General features: G+C 36.6%; 1 protein-coding gene across 3 annotated transcripts in view; it reads right to left on the bottom strand.

The window, feature by feature from the left end:
- The window catches only part of LOC121313325 (zinc finger protein 236-like), a 114,228-nt gene that overhangs the window by 72,950 nt on the left and 21,923 nt on the right, over positions 1-19,355 (bottom strand). For all 3 annotated transcript variants that reach the window (XM_041245732.1, XM_041245731.1, XM_041245733.1), the window contains exons 8-13: positions 19,148-19,330; positions 13,764-13,980; positions 11,847-12,119; positions 7,125-7,328; positions 5,456-5,591; positions 618-878 (exon numbers count right to left, since the gene is read on the bottom strand). In XM_041245732.1, the coding sequence (XP_041101666.1) occupies positions 618-878; positions 5,456-5,591; positions 7,125-7,328; positions 11,847-12,119; positions 13,764-13,980; positions 19,148-19,330 (1,274 nt within the window). The remainder of the gene's footprint in view (positions 1-617; positions 879-5,455; positions 5,592-7,124; positions 7,329-11,846; positions 12,120-13,763; positions 13,981-19,147; positions 19,331-19,355) is intronic.

The raw sequence follows: 19,355 nt of genomic DNA, 5'->3' as shown, positions 1-19,355 counted from the left end.
TACTACAAGGCAATAAAGGTTTTTGTATTTAATATTTGTAAATCATATAGGAAGACAAATAAATTGAGCATAAGATAATTTGGTATCTGGATGGTAAGATAAATAAATATACAACACATGGTTAAAATTAAATTCCTTTTGATTCCTTCTCAACTATGCTTCTCAGTACTGTTTCGTATTCTGATCACAATAGCTAAGCAGTATGTGGATTGGTCAAGACCCCCACAGATGGCTTAATTGGGGCACTTTTCACCCCAGGATAATATTCTATCAGAGCTCATATATTTAAGGTCTTATCTGGTTTTCAGTTTCTATGAGATTATTTCTAAATAAGGAGCAGAAACAGAAACCTTAGTATGTAGTTTCCCAAAACCTTTTTTAAGGCAAAGGTGCCAGTGGAGTTTCATGACTTAAAACTTAAACAGAAACTTAATATAAATTGAAAGCTAATTGAAGACCCAGCAATTGAAGGGCTTAAAATAACAAAAAAAAAAAAAAAGCTAATCCTGTTAATCACATAGAGAAAAGCATTGGGTAGTTATTACAGGATTTTTTTTACATTTCTTTACTTGCTTTAAATTTTAATTAATTTAAAATAGCCGATGATGACCACCTACCTATGTGTTTTCATGTGTTTTCTACAATTTGGGGAGGATTTAAAAGTCTTTTGACAGTAAGGACACATGTAGGGTCGTAGGTCACTGTGGGTTGCCATGTGACGCCTTAAGCTGCCACTGGTGGTGAAAGTGCTGTCACAAATCAAACATTTATAGGCCTTGAGTCCGGAATGTGTTCGAATGTGAGCTTTAAGCACCCCTGAAGATGCAAACCCTTTACTGCACTGGAGACATTTAAATGGCCGTTCTCCTGTATGGGATCTGGAGAAAGACAGAAAGATTAAATAGTGCTTTCCACAAAGTAGCATTCAATCCTGTGGTAAGGTTTGCTGTTTTAACTAAAGTCTTAAGGGAATGCAAGCCTACTTCTTCATTTTGTTCAATTATTATGCTTAATATGTTCAATAATGCATCAGGGAGATGAATACAAGCTTTATCTTGATTTTCACTGTTTGTTAGAATTACTGTTACAAGGTCAGCTCCCCAGAGCTTAATATAATATACACAACATCCAGACGAAAAGCACAGCAGATTTTTTCTTTACACAAAAAAACAGTGTGCAATCCTTGTTTTTTTGTTTTTGTTTTGTTTGTTTGGTTGGTTTTTTTTACCCTTTTGTATTTATTGTGATAAGAGCATGAATTTCTGGAACAGTGTCCCCTTAACTGCAAAATTACTCCAGGCTATGTGAGAGCGACATGCATGCAGAAGCAAAAAAGCTGTATCATGATTAATTTTTAATAATATTTTAAATTTGAAAAATGTTTTTCAAATGCAGAGTGCATTATATGCAATTATTTCTATAACTAAAAACCAATACAAATGGAAAATGCTGAAAAATTCAATGCTTCTACTCGTGTGATGATGGCCTGGATAAAATGTCCCTTTTTTGTGCCGCTATATTTCTTCTAGTCATAAATCATTTTCGTTAAAAATTTTATGTTTTTAAGCCTTTAATAGTTCTTAGGAGTGCAGCAGACATGTGTTAAACAGAATTAAACAGAACATAAAAAAAAAAACAATCCATCTTCTATCTATTATAAATCCCTAACCTAACAAAGCTATGATTTGAATGACACTCCTTATTTAAGTGAGAGGTGGAAAAGTTACTGACTAATTAAATATGCAATATAGCAACTGGCTATATCCATTACTTACCTGCCTAACATGAGTCTTGCATAAGATTTCTTTCAATAATTACATTTCATTAGGATTCTCCTGCACGCGACTACTTGGCTTTTTTTTTTGTTTTGTTTAATGTATAGTATTATTGAAAAACAGCTTGCACCTTTAATGTGTTGCATTGCGAGAGAAAGGTTTTTCAATACTACAATTGTTCTTGTTTCAGAATAAATATACTAACTGCATTTTTTACCTACAAAAAAAAAAAAAAACATGTTTTACACTTTGTAGCCTATGTGGGGATATCAATCTATTCCAAGTCAGAACAGGGTGATTGAAATAGAAAGTTGGCCAGTCCATTGACAATGCTATTATTTTGAAATGTGGGCTGAAATACCAAAAAAGCGCAAAAATGATTGTCTATGAGAATAACAACATTCAGTATAATAGATTTTTTGACAAAACACATTACAACTACGCATTCGAGACAGTAACTGAACTGGAGAAAATATTAAATTATACTACATTCTGTTCTGAAGTGCTGCTTATTTTGCATAATTCATACACTGTACATATCCCACCTACATCTACTGCCTATTTTCTGTTCTTTTTTTGTGGTTTTATTAATTGATTTATTTGTGGCTTAATTAGATAATTGTCTTATTTATTTAAATTGTTTCTTTGTTTGAGACGGGAAGAGAGAAGGGACAGTAGCTGTGGGACTAGGTATTCGGTGTGCCGCTGCAGAGGGAAATGTTCAGAAGACGCGCTTTGTCAGCATCCCGCAGTGTTAAAGCAGTGTGAGCATAATTTTAAAAGTAAAGTGTCTTGCATTTGTAAATCTTGCGTATTAAATAAAGCTCAGAGACGTGTGGTTACCTTCCGGTCTCATAAGTTTTGTTTTTGTTGGATCAAAGCATTAAAGTGGCAGGTTAAGAGACGCACATTTGCTTATTGTTGCTAAACGCTGTGTCCTTCTCCTCTCATCTGGTTGAAAAAGGGGAAAACCTTTTTATTTTATTTCGCTGACCAGCAATTACGGGTGGGGGAGGCATTTCTTCTTTGTTAAAGCAGGTCGGTCAGTTTGGGGCTTGCCCTCAGCGCACCGTAAAGGTAAATGGTTATTTATTTTCTTATTATTATTGTGGTTGTTCTTTTGTAAACACTATAGCTGGTTAAGTGCACCAGTATTTTGTGATTTTTGTTGTGTTTCTATATGTCTTTATTATTATTATTATTATTATTATTATTATTATTATTATTAGCAGTAGTCATAGTAGTTGTGGTAGTATTATTAAAGTTCTGCCAGTCTATTAACATTCAATTAACCTTTAATCCTTGGAGACCCCTGTATATTGCTGCTGACTTTTCTAATACAGTTGCTCCCCTGTGTGTGTTTATTAACTATTTAGTTTTATTGTAGAATCCTTACTGGGGAGATCGGTTTCTATCTATCCACCATCCCTCAATGAGAGGTGCAATTGCTGCTAGATCCTGGTCTAAGGACCCTTCCTATTGAATACAGTGTATTTTTAGATGCCTTTATTTACTTAACTGCCTTTCTCTTATTAAAACTGTGATTTTTTTTTTTTTTTTTTTTTTTTGTGGTTTTACTGGTTATTTGAACCGATTTTTATGTAACAACAGACTATTGTAATAAAATGTTTTGGGCTTTTATTCTGCCTCTGTCACTCGGTTGATATCTCTGGCCACTTTACCTTTATTCAACAAACCTGTTGATTTCGTTTTGTTAGTAAATTGATTATTTACAAATTTAGTTTAGCAGTGTCCCTAGTGCGGTGTTGGGACCCCTTGGTGGGTGCTCCTGTGGCTGCTACAAAATGACAGAAAAACAGGGCATTTGTTTTCAAATAGAAACCAGCAAAAAAGATTACATTGACTCTGGCACATTTTGATTTGCTAGTAACACATTGCAGGGGCCAGTAAGTAACCATGACAACTGCCCATCATCTTAAACAACAGGTCCCAAGATAAAACCAGTTAGGTTTCAGAAGCAGACAGAACCCATATTAAATATCAAAAGGGTTACTAACTACCCTGCATTTTCTGGAATCTTTCTGACTATGTCATATCAATAGGTTGTCATCTGTGTAAACCAGCAGATGGAAAAAGCTGTCATTTTAACAAATGCTAAATGTTTATATCTGTTATTTAACAACAATGGCTGTCAAGTTAAGCAATAGAACCCTAAGAAGGCTTTACCATCTGTTAAGACCTGCCTCGTTCAGTTAAAATATCCTGAGTCGAAGGAGAGGACATTTAACATAAAGAGATGGGCTTCACCAGACAGTATGACGGTTCTATTCGAAAATGGCTGTGTTAAAAAAAGTAATTTTTAAAGTTTTCCTATTGTTTTTGTGTTCGCGTTTATGTAGCACTAGTTTTAGTTGCTAATGAATACAAACATTCTCCTAAATATTGCATGGTTTGCTCAGAAATCCATGTGTGGTCTGGTAACCTTCAGGCTGCAATATCCCAGTTAAAGTGGTTAATTTAGAGGTCATTACAATATTAAAATTGAGTTTCTCTGTGTTTTTTCTATATTTGTTAATCTCGGGGTTATGTGCTGTATCTGTAAAGCTTTAAATTTGCAACGGTGGACAATGTCGTGTCGTGGTTATTTCTAAAAAAAAAAAAAACGTAATACAATAAATAAATAAAATCTGCTGTTTACATGGAGCTGTTCTTCAGTTCAGGTACCTTGTACACAAAAGCAAACATGGTTTGTGAACTGTTTGTTTTTATCTACCTTTTTAATTGTAAAACATGTAAAATAATACAATTATTGGTAACTATTTTTTAATTAGGATTTGAGAGCAGGTTTGTGTATTTGTGGAGTATTTAAGTAACCAACGGGTCCTAAAAAAAAAAAAAAAAAAATGTAGTTAAAAATATCCAGTAGTCTACATATGTTAATGCTGACCATGCTGTTTATTCAATAACTTGTTCACAGTGTGTTCATAAAGTCTATTCAAAGTCACTCTGCTTTGTTACAGAAGAGACCACGGTATCTGGGTTGTTATTATGATGGTGAAATAAATGTTTAGTAAGTAATCAGTCTGCAGCCAGTTGTTTGATTTTGTCTTTCAAACTGGAGACTAATTGCTATTGCTTTTATAGTTACTGTATTGCCACTGACAGCAAACACTATTCTTTTTTTTTTTTAAACTATTTGATATACTAAATTTAAATAGATTGAAAACATAGGATAGTAAGCAAGCACTTTACTATAGTCTACATTGAAAGACAATATTCAGAAGGCGTGTACAAAAGCTGTAAAAAAGCTAAAAATTACATAAATGAATATTGTAGTTACACAGTTTCAAGCAGATTAATCTGGAACAGAGATTAAACATAGTTTGAAAGATAACATTTCAGGTCCTTTGCCAGAGATTAGCTACGTCATATTGATCAGTTAAAGGAAATCTGCAACCCATTTTCTGATGTTTGATAATGCTCTTTAACTTAAGATACACCAACGATGAAATACAAATAATAATAATCCCAGTATGATCTAAAATTACTGTAAATATATAGTTGACATGCCTATATCATTTCCAACAATACAATAAAAGCAATATAACTTATTTTTAAATTCTAGAATATTTATATGATTGCACTGCTCCAAGGAGAGTAACCTGATCTAAGGATACACCCCATTTGGTTTAGTCTTTTTGCTATTGCTGTTATCTTACCTGACATGTTGCTTGAGATGACTGGATTTCTTGTACGCTTTGTTGCAATAGGGGCATTTATAAGGCCTTTCACTATCTACGTTTGAATAATACGGGAATGTAAAATGGTTACGAGGGTTTTGGTTTTGTAAAAGACCTGCGGAATAAAGACACAAAACATTGTTGAACCTTTTATCATTTTAGGACAGGTTTTCATGTTAGAGAATGGAATTGCTTGTATTTTTCAAACAAAATCACCTCAGCAGCATGCATTCTAAATGACTGACATTGTGACAAAGAAGAATTAAATCAAAGGTCACCGTAAATCTATTGCAACATGGTATGTATTTCTAACACTTTTCCCCTTGAGAACTTTTTGTACCTGCATGCAGCGTTATGTCTGGATTGAGCCTTAGGCATATAGAGGATAAATCATTGAATTTTAATGAAGTAACAGTTATTCCACAAATAAGGATGGCAGAATAATGGGAAGAGCAGGTTTATTACTGAGATCATTATGAGTGAAATAAGCAAAGCACTCCTGAACGTTAACAGAGCAGTCTTTTTATATAACAAGTACAATGTACAAAAGGATGAAACCAAGATATAACAGCAGAATTCAATCAAGTGCCACATCTTAGTAACGCAGAGTAATTTATAACAGTGTCATTAGCCCAGCCAACCTTTCGCTGGATTTGCATAAATGCAAGGTAGATTGTGTTTTACTCACTCAGGAGCACTGAACATGAAAAAAATGTTTTTCACAATACTTGTTGTAGAAGTCTATGTATAGTATGCATCAATTTTATTTATTAGGAAGTTTCTGATAATAAAAAAGCATAGAGTTCCACTTCAAGATCCCATACATATCAATATGACCGCACATCTAGGTTCTATTTTAAAGGTTTATTCTGGCAGAATCGAGCATTTTTGAAAAAATGGATCTCCGTGCTATGACCAGTGTGCCACATTTTGAGGAAGGATGATGTAACCAGTCAGAATGGACTACTACACTATCTGCACACAGAGCCTGGCTATGTGGTCCTCTATTTAAGTGTTCATCTTAACTGGCACCTCCGTCACAGCTACGAAAAGTCAACCTAAAGCACTGTGTTGTATTGACAACAGAAGCCACAATAAAAGTGTGTCTTAAAGCTGGGGCTTCAAATTATTCTACTTATAAAAAGAATACAAAAAAGAATCACAATAAAAAAGACTAGTCAATTACAGGGGTGTTACCCTTATGAAAATCGACTACAGTATTTTTGCAGTTTTACCATAGTTATACGATGCATTTACCACAGTTTACCTTGGTTTTACATGTTTATCAATATACTTTACCACACCTTGCTATTTTTTGTATGCTTTATTACACTTGCTATACAGTACTTTTACCGTGGTAAACTTTTATAAGTGTAGTCAGACAGAAGAATACATTTTTGGGAAAACCAAAAATGTATATTTTCTGAACAGAGAATTAAAGAACTTAGAAAAGTCACAAATATACAGTAATATAATATATAGCTCAATATACATATAGCTCTTTAATGTACACTAAAATAGCAATTAAATAAATACCTAAAAAACAATGTGTTATTATTATAGAACGCTATTACTTCTTTGTCATTTTCTTGAACCCACTGACCACCAAAAAATAATCTCTTTCTCTCTCTACATACAGCACACATACCTAAGTCAGTGATGAGGATGGGTTCCTGAAGAGGAACATCTGGTACGGGGAGATTGTTCTTCACCACTCGTACTTTTTGAGGTTTCCGGGGGTATTTCTGTTTCTTCGCTTGCATATTCTTAAAGTGGGAAGCAATGTGGGTTTTCCTGTGCCCTGAGGTACGGAAAATCTTCTCGCAATGGGGACACGGGAATGGTCTCACACCTTGGAAATTCAAGAAAAAAATAGGTAACTAGGTACATGATATCATAGTCACAGTAATGCAGAACACGTGGATTTGAGCATTATACAAAAATAGGCATAAAATAAGAAACAAGACAGCTCTACTGATGCACAAAGTGCGTGGAGCAAGAAGCATTTTCAGTAGCCGGAGAAGTTCACTTTGAGATGCACTTCTAACATATTTCTCCCAATTGAAAATGCATTTCTAATTACACATATCCCTCAAAGGGTACGGGAGGGAAGAAACAGTAGTAGGGACCATTGTGTGTTTACCTAGGCATTCAGAATCCTTCTACAAGATAGCAGATGGCGAGAAAAGTGCAGTTCTCATGAGGTTGTTGTGCAAGATAAATACAGCTCCTCATTCTCTTGTACTGGCCTAATACATGGGAGTGAAGCTGCTGCACATGAAGTGATAGGGTATCAGAAAGCAGCAATTCAGAAAACAAACAAGGTAGAAAAAGATCTTCTGCTCAATAATATTAAAGGGGCACTGACAGGGTGAGGGTCCCCTGGGACCAAGCCGGCTAATAATAAAAATACTAAAAAGCGATGGACTCTACTTTATTCACAATGTCCAGTAATCACGGTAATAATGCCAATACATTTTTTGATTATCACTCATTTATAATGACAGCAGAAACAGACAAAACTACTAGGAGGTGCATCAGGTATTGTACAAGATTAGGAAGCTTTTTAAAAAAAAAAATCAGGAGGAGCTAATGAAATACATTTAAATAGGTATTAGTCATCTGCAAAGTAATGATTAAAGGGTGCAAACAATAAAATTCAATACACGATTTGATGACAACAGATGACTAATTGCACTGACAAGTTCTAAGTGTACTGTAATAAATGTACATTCATCACTTGAACTGCTGACATCATTCAAAGATCTAAATAATTAAAACAATTCTACATCCATTTGAAAAGTTTTGCTTCATTGCTGAATTACACACTGTAACATTAATTTTAATTACTATAGCAAATTCTAATCTACAAGCAAAAGTGGAATTAAATGTCATAGAATGTCATCAGTTAAAAAGTGATTTCATTATTCAGAACATGATGCCTCTTGCATTAGAAATAACTGCAGCCAAAAATGTAGATCTTTGAAACCTTTAAAAAGAAAAAAAAAACACAGTGTAATTTAAAAGAAACACTCATCAAATGTTTATATTTCAAATCTCTGTGTTACTTAAGTTTTCATGTAAATCTTTTTTCTATATTTAATAGAATACCCCTGTGACTCCCTTGCTCTGAGCAGCTAATCCTCTGAAATTCTCAAAATGAAAAAGGAGTTACCTTGAATATTCCCAGTTTCAAAGTTACAAGTTTTAAAATGCATGCTCTACCCGGGTCAGAACCTTCCCAGGTAGGATCAGGTGTCATCTGGGTCAGGTAAGTCATTTCACACTGCTTTTGATAAAAGCAGGGTTGACCTGGGTGACAGACGCAAGTAAACAATGTACGTACCAATGCCCCGGAAGCAGCTTGTTACAGACACTTCCATCCAAGCTTCTCTGGATTGAACTGTCTGCCCAAATGTTAATTAGAGAAAATGTTTCTTCATCCCTGCTGCAATATGGCTCATGGTGTCTCTCAAGCAACAAAAATATTGCTAAACAAAATAAACAGAAACGTTCCTTGCAGAACTGAAACTTTCACACAGGTGTGGCTGTTTGTTATTGGGTCGGCTCACGAACGGCCTTCAAGCATTTTGTTTCGCTCAACCTGGGTCAAAGCATGTAAACGTGGGTCACTGGGACCCGGTTAGGAGTACCAGTGTGAAAGGGGTTTAACCCGCTGCAGCCTATGTCGGACCATGTCCGACATTACAATTTTCCCTTTCCAGTCCGATGTCGGACCCTGTCCGACATCATCAAAAAGACATAAAGCACAGGTCTCTAGTCATTTTTCTCCAGAAAAAGCCGAGAAAACCTTTCAAATAGCCGAGTGAGAGCAATAGGAGCCAAATGAAGCAGAAAAAATAGGCTTGTCTGAGTAATACAGATAGCACCTGCACTACAGAGATAACACGGATAACATAACAAAGGAGATAACTGCTTCCCCATCCAGCTCTCAAAGAATATCACTGACATTTGTAGAGCTTTTTGAGATGTTATAGTAATAAAATAATGACTTGGATCGCAATACTGAGGAGTTTGGTGATAAAACGAGTGATCAGGAGAGGATTTATCAGTATGCACGTCTATAAAGAGGTATGTGAAAAACACAGTGAACAAGGGGTGGGGCTTGGCTGGAGATGCAGTACTGGTATAAATTATTGCTCCCTAAATCCCTGTTCTATTTTAACAACATAGGTCATCACGACCAGGACCATTACATGTATAGTGTTGCATTGTGTATGCATTATGAGAGCTATACCTCCAACACAAAGTGAGTAAGAACATAAATAAAAGTATAGACTGCTGAGGATCTTTGATTCAGTGCCAGTTATGCCTGCTGTATGCCATACCTGAACCTATACATGCCAATAAAGCTAACACTGTTTTGTTTTGAACATAAACAATTATAGTTGGATTTTGCAACATAAAAGCAATAAAGCCATTTCAGACAGTGTATCAATCCTCATAGCGTATTGGCCTTCCAGCTTTGTTCAGTTCACTTTTATTCCCTCATTCATAGATGTTTCTAACCTTCTATTATATAGCAAGGGCCAGGTAAAAATAAAAAAAAGGGTTAACAAGATATCCTTACATGTGACTAATGAGTTTGATAGTCTAAGGGTTTGACAGTAGTCCACATCACAAGAACACCAAACAACCCAGGATAAATGTCACTATGCAAATAGAAAAGCTAGTATAGGGAAGTTCACAATGTCACTGCTAGACCCTGCTCTATGTGTAAAGGAGCCTTTAGTCTCCAGTGCTGCCATATACATGATTTATTTATGTATTTGAGTTAATTACAATGTCATGTTGTCTTATCAACAGTTCCATTTTCTTCTAAGTTTAAAAATAATCAAATTTAAATTGAATGTATGTGTGTGTTACTTGTGCTGACTTTCAGAAATAAAAAAAGCCTGAAAAATAAATATGTACTCAATGAATAGAAAACCATACAAATAAGCGCACAATGTGATAAGGATTTACAGTCATCTTCTGAACAGCAAAGGTACAGATGGGAGTGTTATTCTTTAGAGGAACTGTAGCTTCTATTTAGTATTCTGTCTGCTAACCTGTATTAATTTAAATGGATTACAATTAATCTGTACACCTAGCATACAAAGATATTATACGTTACAAGACTTCATTTTCAATAAAACACTAAAGGAAATGCTGGCTTCTCTAAATCTTCTCTAAATGTTACCCACGAGGTTTAGAAAGAGTAAAGGTAGTACAACTTTTTGGCAAATCATGGCACCATTATGGACACAACTTGTATCCAATCATCAAGCAAAGACATTTTTAATGAATGTGGTGCTCATGAAAGGGGCAAGATTTACAGCACTGGAGCCTGAACTCCTGTTCATCCACACAGCAGCGCACAGCTCTGAACTAGCCTCATAGGAACGACTTTCCACAAATCCTATCCTTTAGTCCACAGCAGGGGATTTATTGTCCTGGACTTCTGACACAACTAGACCAAGCTGTGATGTAGACCCTCCTTAACCATAAAACAGATTCTAGGATTTGTAACAAATGTCTGGGACACGCTATAGTATTAGCCAAAACACCAGTTTACTACAGTATAATAAATATAATACTACAATATACTATAGTAAACAACTAAGAATTATGGATCGACAGGGTGTGACATGCTGAAATAACACAATGGCTCTGGGCGTTATCAGATACGATGCCGCAGGCAAGCCTCTAACCCACCCACAGCCTATTTCAGCATATCACAGCACCCTGGAGTAACATCATTCGATTATAAAACAACGATTATCAATGTTACTTACTAACATACTAATTAGGCACTTACACTCAATGATCTTCATTGGTGTGTCCTTCTGCTGTTTAAAAAAATAATGTTCAGGAGTTGTGCTGTGTGTGTGTCTGTGACATACAGTAGTTATTATTTTACAAACAGTAATAATAACTATTAATCCCATGTGTATTTTTATTACATTTAAATTTTACTGGAGAATTCTTTTTCTTGAATTTCCCTTTTGTTTTTGTTTACCTGTTAGCGGATTCATATTTCATTATTATTATTTTGTAAGATGAGGCTCCAGCCATGGTGATATTGTGACATTTTTTAATTGGTGGAGCGTGTGATTGACCAATCAGAGAGCAGCATTTCAACCCGATTAATGTTAAGTAGGTATTGTGTTTGCTTCATGAACCCTGCTGCAAGTAGCAGTGTCTAATTTATTTACAAGTTAGGCAAGTATCAAAGCAAAGGTGGAGAAGGGGAGGGCCTATGTCACCACAGTTAAATTGTCTTTGGGGAAAGTTTTAAGTTAGCCAGTATAGTAAGATGTCTTACCTCATAATAACGGCACTGAATACGATTCTGAATTGTTCGTACCTGTATGCAGGCGCATGTGGACCTTCATGCTCCCTGACGTGGAAAAGCACTTCATGCAGAATTGGCACTTAAAAGCTTTAATGCCAGTGTGTGTCTTCATGTGAGCTGTGAGTGTGCTCTTGACTGCGAAGGCACGGAAGCACTGCTTGCACTTGAATGGCTTCTCATGCGTGTGGATGCGGATGTGCCGCACCAGGTCACTGGGCTTCTTAAATTCTTTGGAGCAGTAAGGACACACGTGCCACCGGATGCCGTTTTCCTCCCGGATAGAACCTAGGACACAAGTCAAGTGAAACAAGTAAACACAAAACTAGCTAGTTGATGATTCAGGGATGGAATTGCATAGCAGCTTCCCCTATTCCAGGTTTAATACAACAAGTCTGATTAGCCACAGTATACAGGTAACAATCTCAGGTGTGATTTAAACTCTAAAAGCTACATTTTCCTTGTTTTTGGAACTTCACAAAAACAGAATAACTGCTCTGGGTTATACAGTTATAATATCTGACACTTGATTATAACCATGTCAGGTCACACTAGCAATGAAATTAGTTACACCATAAATTGTGTTTCAAATTTAAATGGGACAGAGATGCAAATGAAAGCACTGTTACATCAAACCACTATTAAACTATTGCTAACAGCTTTTGCTAATTAATTTTAATGTGTTTCGTAAATGTTTTAGATTTGCTCTCAAAAGTATGATAAATTGCAAGTTTAGAAATGTCAGTGCATTGCTGTAAAATAATACTATATATCTTGATTATGAATTGATTTTTTTTTTTAACGGTATTATATATTCTCTAAACCAAGGTGTAAGCTTATTTAATCTTTGTTTAGCAACTCAAAGTGAACTACTAATGGAAAAAAACACAAACAAACAGAATCAAGCATGTCCACATTTTCCACCTGTACGCACGCCTGATTTCGATAGCGTGGATTTCCACTCTGATATATGGGTGAAGCATCTAGCAATTGTGCCTGGAGAGTGCTCTGTGCTTCTCATGATCTTTGCTGTTTTCAACTTGCCGTATCAGTTAAGCGGAGTTTCTGCGTTTTTTAGAAGCATAAATTTTCTGGTAAATATAAATCGTCATCACAATATTCATATTTGACATGCATTTTATTAACAGCAATAGCTGCTGGCTGAATATGTTTTCAGTGTTTGATACATTTCTTACTTGCAAAAGAAAAATGAAAGAAAACACAAAAGTCAGAATGTGCAAAGCGATTGAAAGTTATACAGAGTCCCTTTGGATCACTTTATGATGTATTGAATTAAAAAACAAAAAGTGTATTGTTAGTAATTATAATTTTATCTTGAGGTTAATGTTTTTGAAACTGTAAACATTTTAAAACGGCACAAATAATTATGCTGACGTGGGAAGTAAATAGTAACGTGAAAAACATTTACAATGCAGACTATTTTGTATTATTTATAATGACTTTTCCCAATAGAAAGCGAATACAAGTGTTAACAAAGATTCCTAAATACTGCCTGTTAATTATTTGCATCCAAAGACTTGTAATTAAGTTTTAAAAATGAAGCCTCCTGTTTGGTTCTGTCTCAACAATGTGTCAGTGCCAGACTTTTTATTTATTAAATAAATGGGGGGAAAAAAGACATGTGTTAACCAGATTATTCTGCCTTTTATTACAACGGTGGTACCATTCAGTGAGTGAAAAGGGTAAAGGATAATTTAGCTGAAACCTCCCGACAGAGGGGGTACAGTGCCAAACAAAGGTTGAAAAGCCCTGTATTACGATATTGTCCAGATATGGCAATTTGCCCTAAAGTAGAAACTAAGGGTGCAGCTTTTTGAGCTGACAGAGATATATGATCCAAACCTTGTTTGTAGTTGTTACTTTGAATGCTGATTTCTTTTGTCACATTAAAGGCATTAATGTGTATATTACCTGGCATTTGCATGGGCTTTTTATAGACCCCTTTCCTGTCTTTCCTGGTAAGTTTCTCTGTGCTGGTTTCTTTGTCTGGGTCCAGCTGGTCAGCTGGTACTGCACAGGTGGAAGCATCCTGGGATTGGATCTGGGACCCCAGAGTCCTTGCCCCACTGCTGTTCTGAGGATGGGACTGTACTGGAATAGCACTCAGACCACTGTTCTCCAAAGCTTGCTAAATCAAAACAAACATAAGACTATTAACAGAAAGAGCCTGAAATAGAATGTTGTGACAAAAAAGAAACCAAAAACACAATTATTAGCAAAACATTTAAGTAAAATACTATGATCAAATGCCAGATTTCAGACATTAGTTTACTCAAAGTTCTCTCTCAGTCTTATTTCACTGTCCTCCAGTTTGTTTTATTAACCAATTTCTTTTTAAAAGCAAGTTACCCATAAATATGATTCTTTATGCACGCATAACGAATTTAAGCATGTTTTTCTTCCCAATTTATAATGCCCAATTCCTTCATCGTATTATTTCCCATAAGAGCTTAGGAAAACTGAGGGTCAGTGGGCGTCCTTCGATCTCACAACCATTATATCCCATGTTTACACCCAGCTCAACAGCCAGTGTCAGCAAGCTTTGTCCATGAGGACAAAGATTTGCCCTGCAGGTGTCTGCTTTTAACACACTGAACACCTGGCCAGCTGGGTCCACAGGAGAATGCTGAAGAGAAACAGATTCCGACAATTTCGCCTCTCTAACCCACATAGGCCAGAGCTAATGCAATCCTCCCTGTTGAACAGCTAGCAAGATCACCAATTTTGTTGGTCAGGGAGCAAAACTGTGCTCCCTTAAATGTATGACTCACAAGGGGCTCCCGAGTGGCGCATCCAGCAAAGGCGCTCTGCGTGAGGGAAGGATGCGCCCTATAACTTGGACGTCGCCAGTTCAAGTCTGGGCTATTCCACAGCCGACCGTGGATGCGAGTTTCCAGTAGGCAGCGCTCAAATGGCTGGGCGTCGCCGGAGGGGGGAGGGTTCAGGTCGGCAAGGGTGTCCTCGGCTCACCGTCCACCAGCGACCCCTGTAGTCTGGCCGGGCGCCTGCGGGCTTGCCTGTTAGCTGCCCAGGAGCTGCGTTGTCCTCCGACACTGTAGCTCAGATGGTGAATCTTCAGTGTGTAAAGAAGCGGTCGGCTGACGGCACACGCTTCGGAGGACAGCGCGCGTTTGTCTTCTCCCTCCCGAGTCAGCGCAGGGGAGGTAGCGTGGTAATTGGGCATTTCAAATTGGGAGAAAATACCAAACATAGTTGGCAACGACTAAATTAAAAAAAAAAAAAAAAAAACACTGTATGACTCACACAGTACACCACATGACCATGCCTTTAATAGGTAAGCCACGTGTGCCTATATTTTTGAAGAATGGGTGATAATCTGTTCAGGGATACCAAAATATGAAATAATGCCAAGTCTGAGTTGGGTTAATGTCCCATCACAAGTCATTTGTCATTCCTAGAATTTGGATAACACTTTATGAGAAGGTTTGCTAATTAAAATCATTTGCATATATTAGTAGAGGAAACGATGATCAATTCAGGGATACCATGATATTTAGTAGACACTAATCAAGGTAAAACAGGTAACACATGTGCCACCCCCAAGTCCAGCCCTTATATAAGTTTACTATTTTTGCATGGTATTTCTGCACTTTTACCATGCTTTTCCCATGGTAATACCGTGTTAATCATAATTTACCCTAGTTTACCATGTTTATTAATATGTTTTAACATACCTTGCTGTTCTTTACATTGCTTTCCTGTGCTTTACCATGCTTTATTACACTTTGCTATGCTTTTAATATGGTCAACTTTTATAAGGGAGGGGATGGTTGAGTATATCTGAATCACTATAGATCGTATTTCTTGCAGGTATTCCAGTACATAAATGAAATATTATATATTCAACCTTTGTAAATATAGAGAAAAATATTTGTTTTTATTAGCCCATGGTGTTTGCTTCTTAATCTTTCCTCATTATTGAACAAACCTATTTCGTAAAAGACATTTTGGTTCCCCTAAACCAAACAGAATGATTTGATAATCAACAGGGGTCATAAACACTAAACCATGCATCCGTGCCTCGGATATAACGCTCCTACAGCATGTTGCTGTTGCAGCATTTCAACATTAAATACAGTACCGGTGTTGTTCAAACTGTAAACAACTTTTCAGTCTTACTTCCACTTCTGTCTCTCCCTTTTGATACAGTATCTGAACTGAAGAAAAGCTGCACTGGCACGTTATAACACGTACACCTTATTCAGCATTCATTTTATAACAAAATAAATATTAGGCCTATTACGTGGTTATCTTTCCTACTGTATTTACTTTTTTGTTGCAAGAGGAGCTGCGGCTTTCTCCGGGAGATGAGACGCTTCAGCTTCGCTTCAGCTCCGCTATCCGGCAATCAAACCTGGGGCGAGCCCATTCCCTCTTTCCCTCTCCCGGCCCGCTCTCCTTATAGCACTTGGTTTGCTTGTCTGTCGCTTCGAACTGAACTACCGACCGCCGTTTAACCAGGCTATTTATAATTTAAAAACACCTAATTAAAATGATCCACGAGCGGGAATGTAACCTTTTTTTTGTAAAAAATATAGCGCTGATTATATGGTGCTTTATGCATGGTTAATTCATGGAAAGTAACATTTTTGGTTCACTATTCTATATGTATATTATAAGAGGGAGTTGTTTTATTTGAATTTTAGTCAGAAGTGTGTTGTCCTGCAGCGCACCCCATCCCCTCCCCCGTTATAACGCTCTTCAGTTACAACGTTCATATTGTGTGTCCCCAGAGACCCGCGTTATATCGAGGGAGCACTGTATAGGGTCTTTTCAAGTAAATCTGACAGATAAAGTAAGAAGACCAAGGGATTTCATGGTTCTGTATCATACTTGTAATAGGCAGACTGTATCGCAAAACATGTTTAACAGTAAACATGAATTTAATCATCAGGGTAGTTGTAAACAGCTCAAGTAAATATTACCATATTCTGTAAAAGAGCTCAGATATATACACTTGTGCATATATATATATATATATATGTTTTTTATTTAGCACATCTTTATAAGGCTAACCAATTTATATATAAATATTGATACAGATAGATATGTGGATAGATACATACATAATTAAAAAATCAACACACAGCTCTATATCCTAGGGGACTCAGGATGCAACAGGATGTATTTTAAATAAATATTTTAAATCAGCAAGTCATCTCACAAGTAGAATGGTACACCAAAAATATTCTCCTTTTTCTAGAGTAAAACTGGGGATGGGGAATTTGTTGTCAGATAACTACTTGCTCACTAAACATTTTTGGTATTCCTGAATAGATCATTATCGCCTCACAAATTCAGTGGTAACCTAAATATGATTAATTTACTAACAATGCTGAATGACTGGGTGGAACATTTGTTCTCAGTTTTTTTATTATTTTCTTGGGGGGGTGCCTGCCAAGACTGGTACAATATTCAATGTAGTGTTGTCCTTGGCAGTCCTTAGCCAGAAACCTATTTTTGAGGGTAAAGAGAAGTTGTCATCCCAGTCATTAAGCATTGACAGTAGTGGATCATATTTGGGGTACAACAGCACTCATTGGAGAGATTGTTCATTAAAAGAGGAGAGGATTTTCTATTCAGGGATACAAGTGTATTTATTGTATTCAATTTAAAACTACTGCCAAATGACAAAAACATAGGCAATCCAGAAGGAAACAAAATATAATCCCTTTATCCTGCATCTGTTATGCAAAACAGTCAACCACTTTGAAATTATGTTATTGCTCTATTCTCAATACCTAAATAATGAATGACCATAATGTGACGTGAATGTCAGAAGTAGCACAAAGTGTTAAAAAAAAATACCTATTAACAAATAATAAATGTATAGATTAGGGAAAGGGTACAAAATAATATCCAAGTGTTTAGATATCCCAGTGAACACAGTTGGATCAATAATCAGGAAGTGGAAGCTGCATCACACCACCCAGGCACTGCCAAGAAAAGGCCGTCCCTCAAAACTCAGCGCTCAAACAAAAAGGAGACTTGTGAGAGAAGCCACAGAGAGGCCAACAATCCCTTTGAAGGAGCTACAGAGTTCAGTGGCTGGGAGTGGAGTAATGGTGCACCAGTCAACCATATCAAGAGCTCTGCATAACACTGGCCTGTATGGGAGGGTGGCAAGAAAGAAGCCGTTACTCAAAAAGTACCATCTGAAAGCGCATCTGGAGTTTGCCAGAAAGCATGAGAGTGACCCAGCTGTGATGTGGGAAAAGGTTTTGTGGTCAGATGAGACCAAGATAGAGCTTTTTGGCCAAAACTCAAAGCGCTGTGTGTGGCGCAAACCTAACACTGCCCATGCCTCAAGACACACCATCCCTACAGTGAAGTATGGTGGTGGCAGCATCATGCTGTGGGGATGCTTCTCATCAGCAGGGACTAGGCATCTTGTTACAATTGAAGGAAGAATGGATGGAGCAAAATACAGGAAAATACTGCAAGAGAATCTGCTTCAATCTGCTAAAAAACGGAATCTCGGGAGGAAATGCACGTTTCAGCAGGACAATGATCCCAAGCACAAGGCCAAAGCAACATGGGAGTGGCTCAAAAACAAAAAGGTGAATGTCCTACAGTGGCCCAGTCAAAGTCCTGATCTCAATCCCATTGAGAATCTGTGGCACCATTTGAAAATTGCAGTCCACAAGCGTTGTCCAACCAACCTGAACAACCTGGAGCAAATCTGCCAAGAAGAATGGGCCAAAATCACTCTGACACTGTGTGCAAAGCTGGTACATACTTACCCCAAAAGACTTAAAGCTGTTATTGCAGCGAAAGGTGGCTCTACCAAATATTAATGTGTGAGGGTTGAATACTTATGCAAGCAAGATATTTCAGTTTTTTTATTTTTCTTAAATATTTCCCAACATAAAACCAATGTCACCTTACAATAATTGATTTTGAGTTTCAGTGTTTAAAAATAAAATATCAAACAGAACGAAATTTCAATGTACCATTTGTAATTCAGTAATATGAGAGAATTGGTCAGGGGTCTGAATACTTTTGCAAGGCACTGTGTGTGTGTGTGTGTGTGTGTATATATATATGTGTATATATATATATATATATATATATATATATATATATATATATATATATATATATATATATATATATACACACACACACACACATACATATATATATATATATATATATATATATATATATATATATATATATATATATATATATATATATATATATTATGTTGATGACCTTACAAATTGACCTTACAAATTTTGAAGACATGTCATTATAATAATTTGCCCCACCTGTAGGATGTCCTGATTAATCCCGGTCTCCATGCTAATGGACTGCACAGGTTGCTGAGCCTGGGCGTTTTCCCCTGTCACTTGCTCTGACAGCTCCAGCAGCTGCTGAATGACATCTGTCACAGCTTCAGAACCCTCCACATCAGGAGCCGGGTGCCCAGGGACTGACCCATCTTGCTGTTGCTGCAGAGACAGAAACAATGTAGTA

Source organism: Polyodon spathula, chromosome 3 (assembly GCF_017654505.1).
Source record: "Polyodon spathula isolate WHYD16114869_AA chromosome 3, ASM1765450v1, whole genome shotgun sequence".
In the NCBI taxonomy this organism is placed as follows: Eukaryota; Metazoa; Chordata; class Actinopteri; order Acipenseriformes; family Polyodontidae; genus Polyodon; species Polyodon spathula.
The sequence above is the reverse complement of the archived record's forward strand: the minus strand, read 5'-3'. Positions and strand labels throughout refer to the sequence as shown.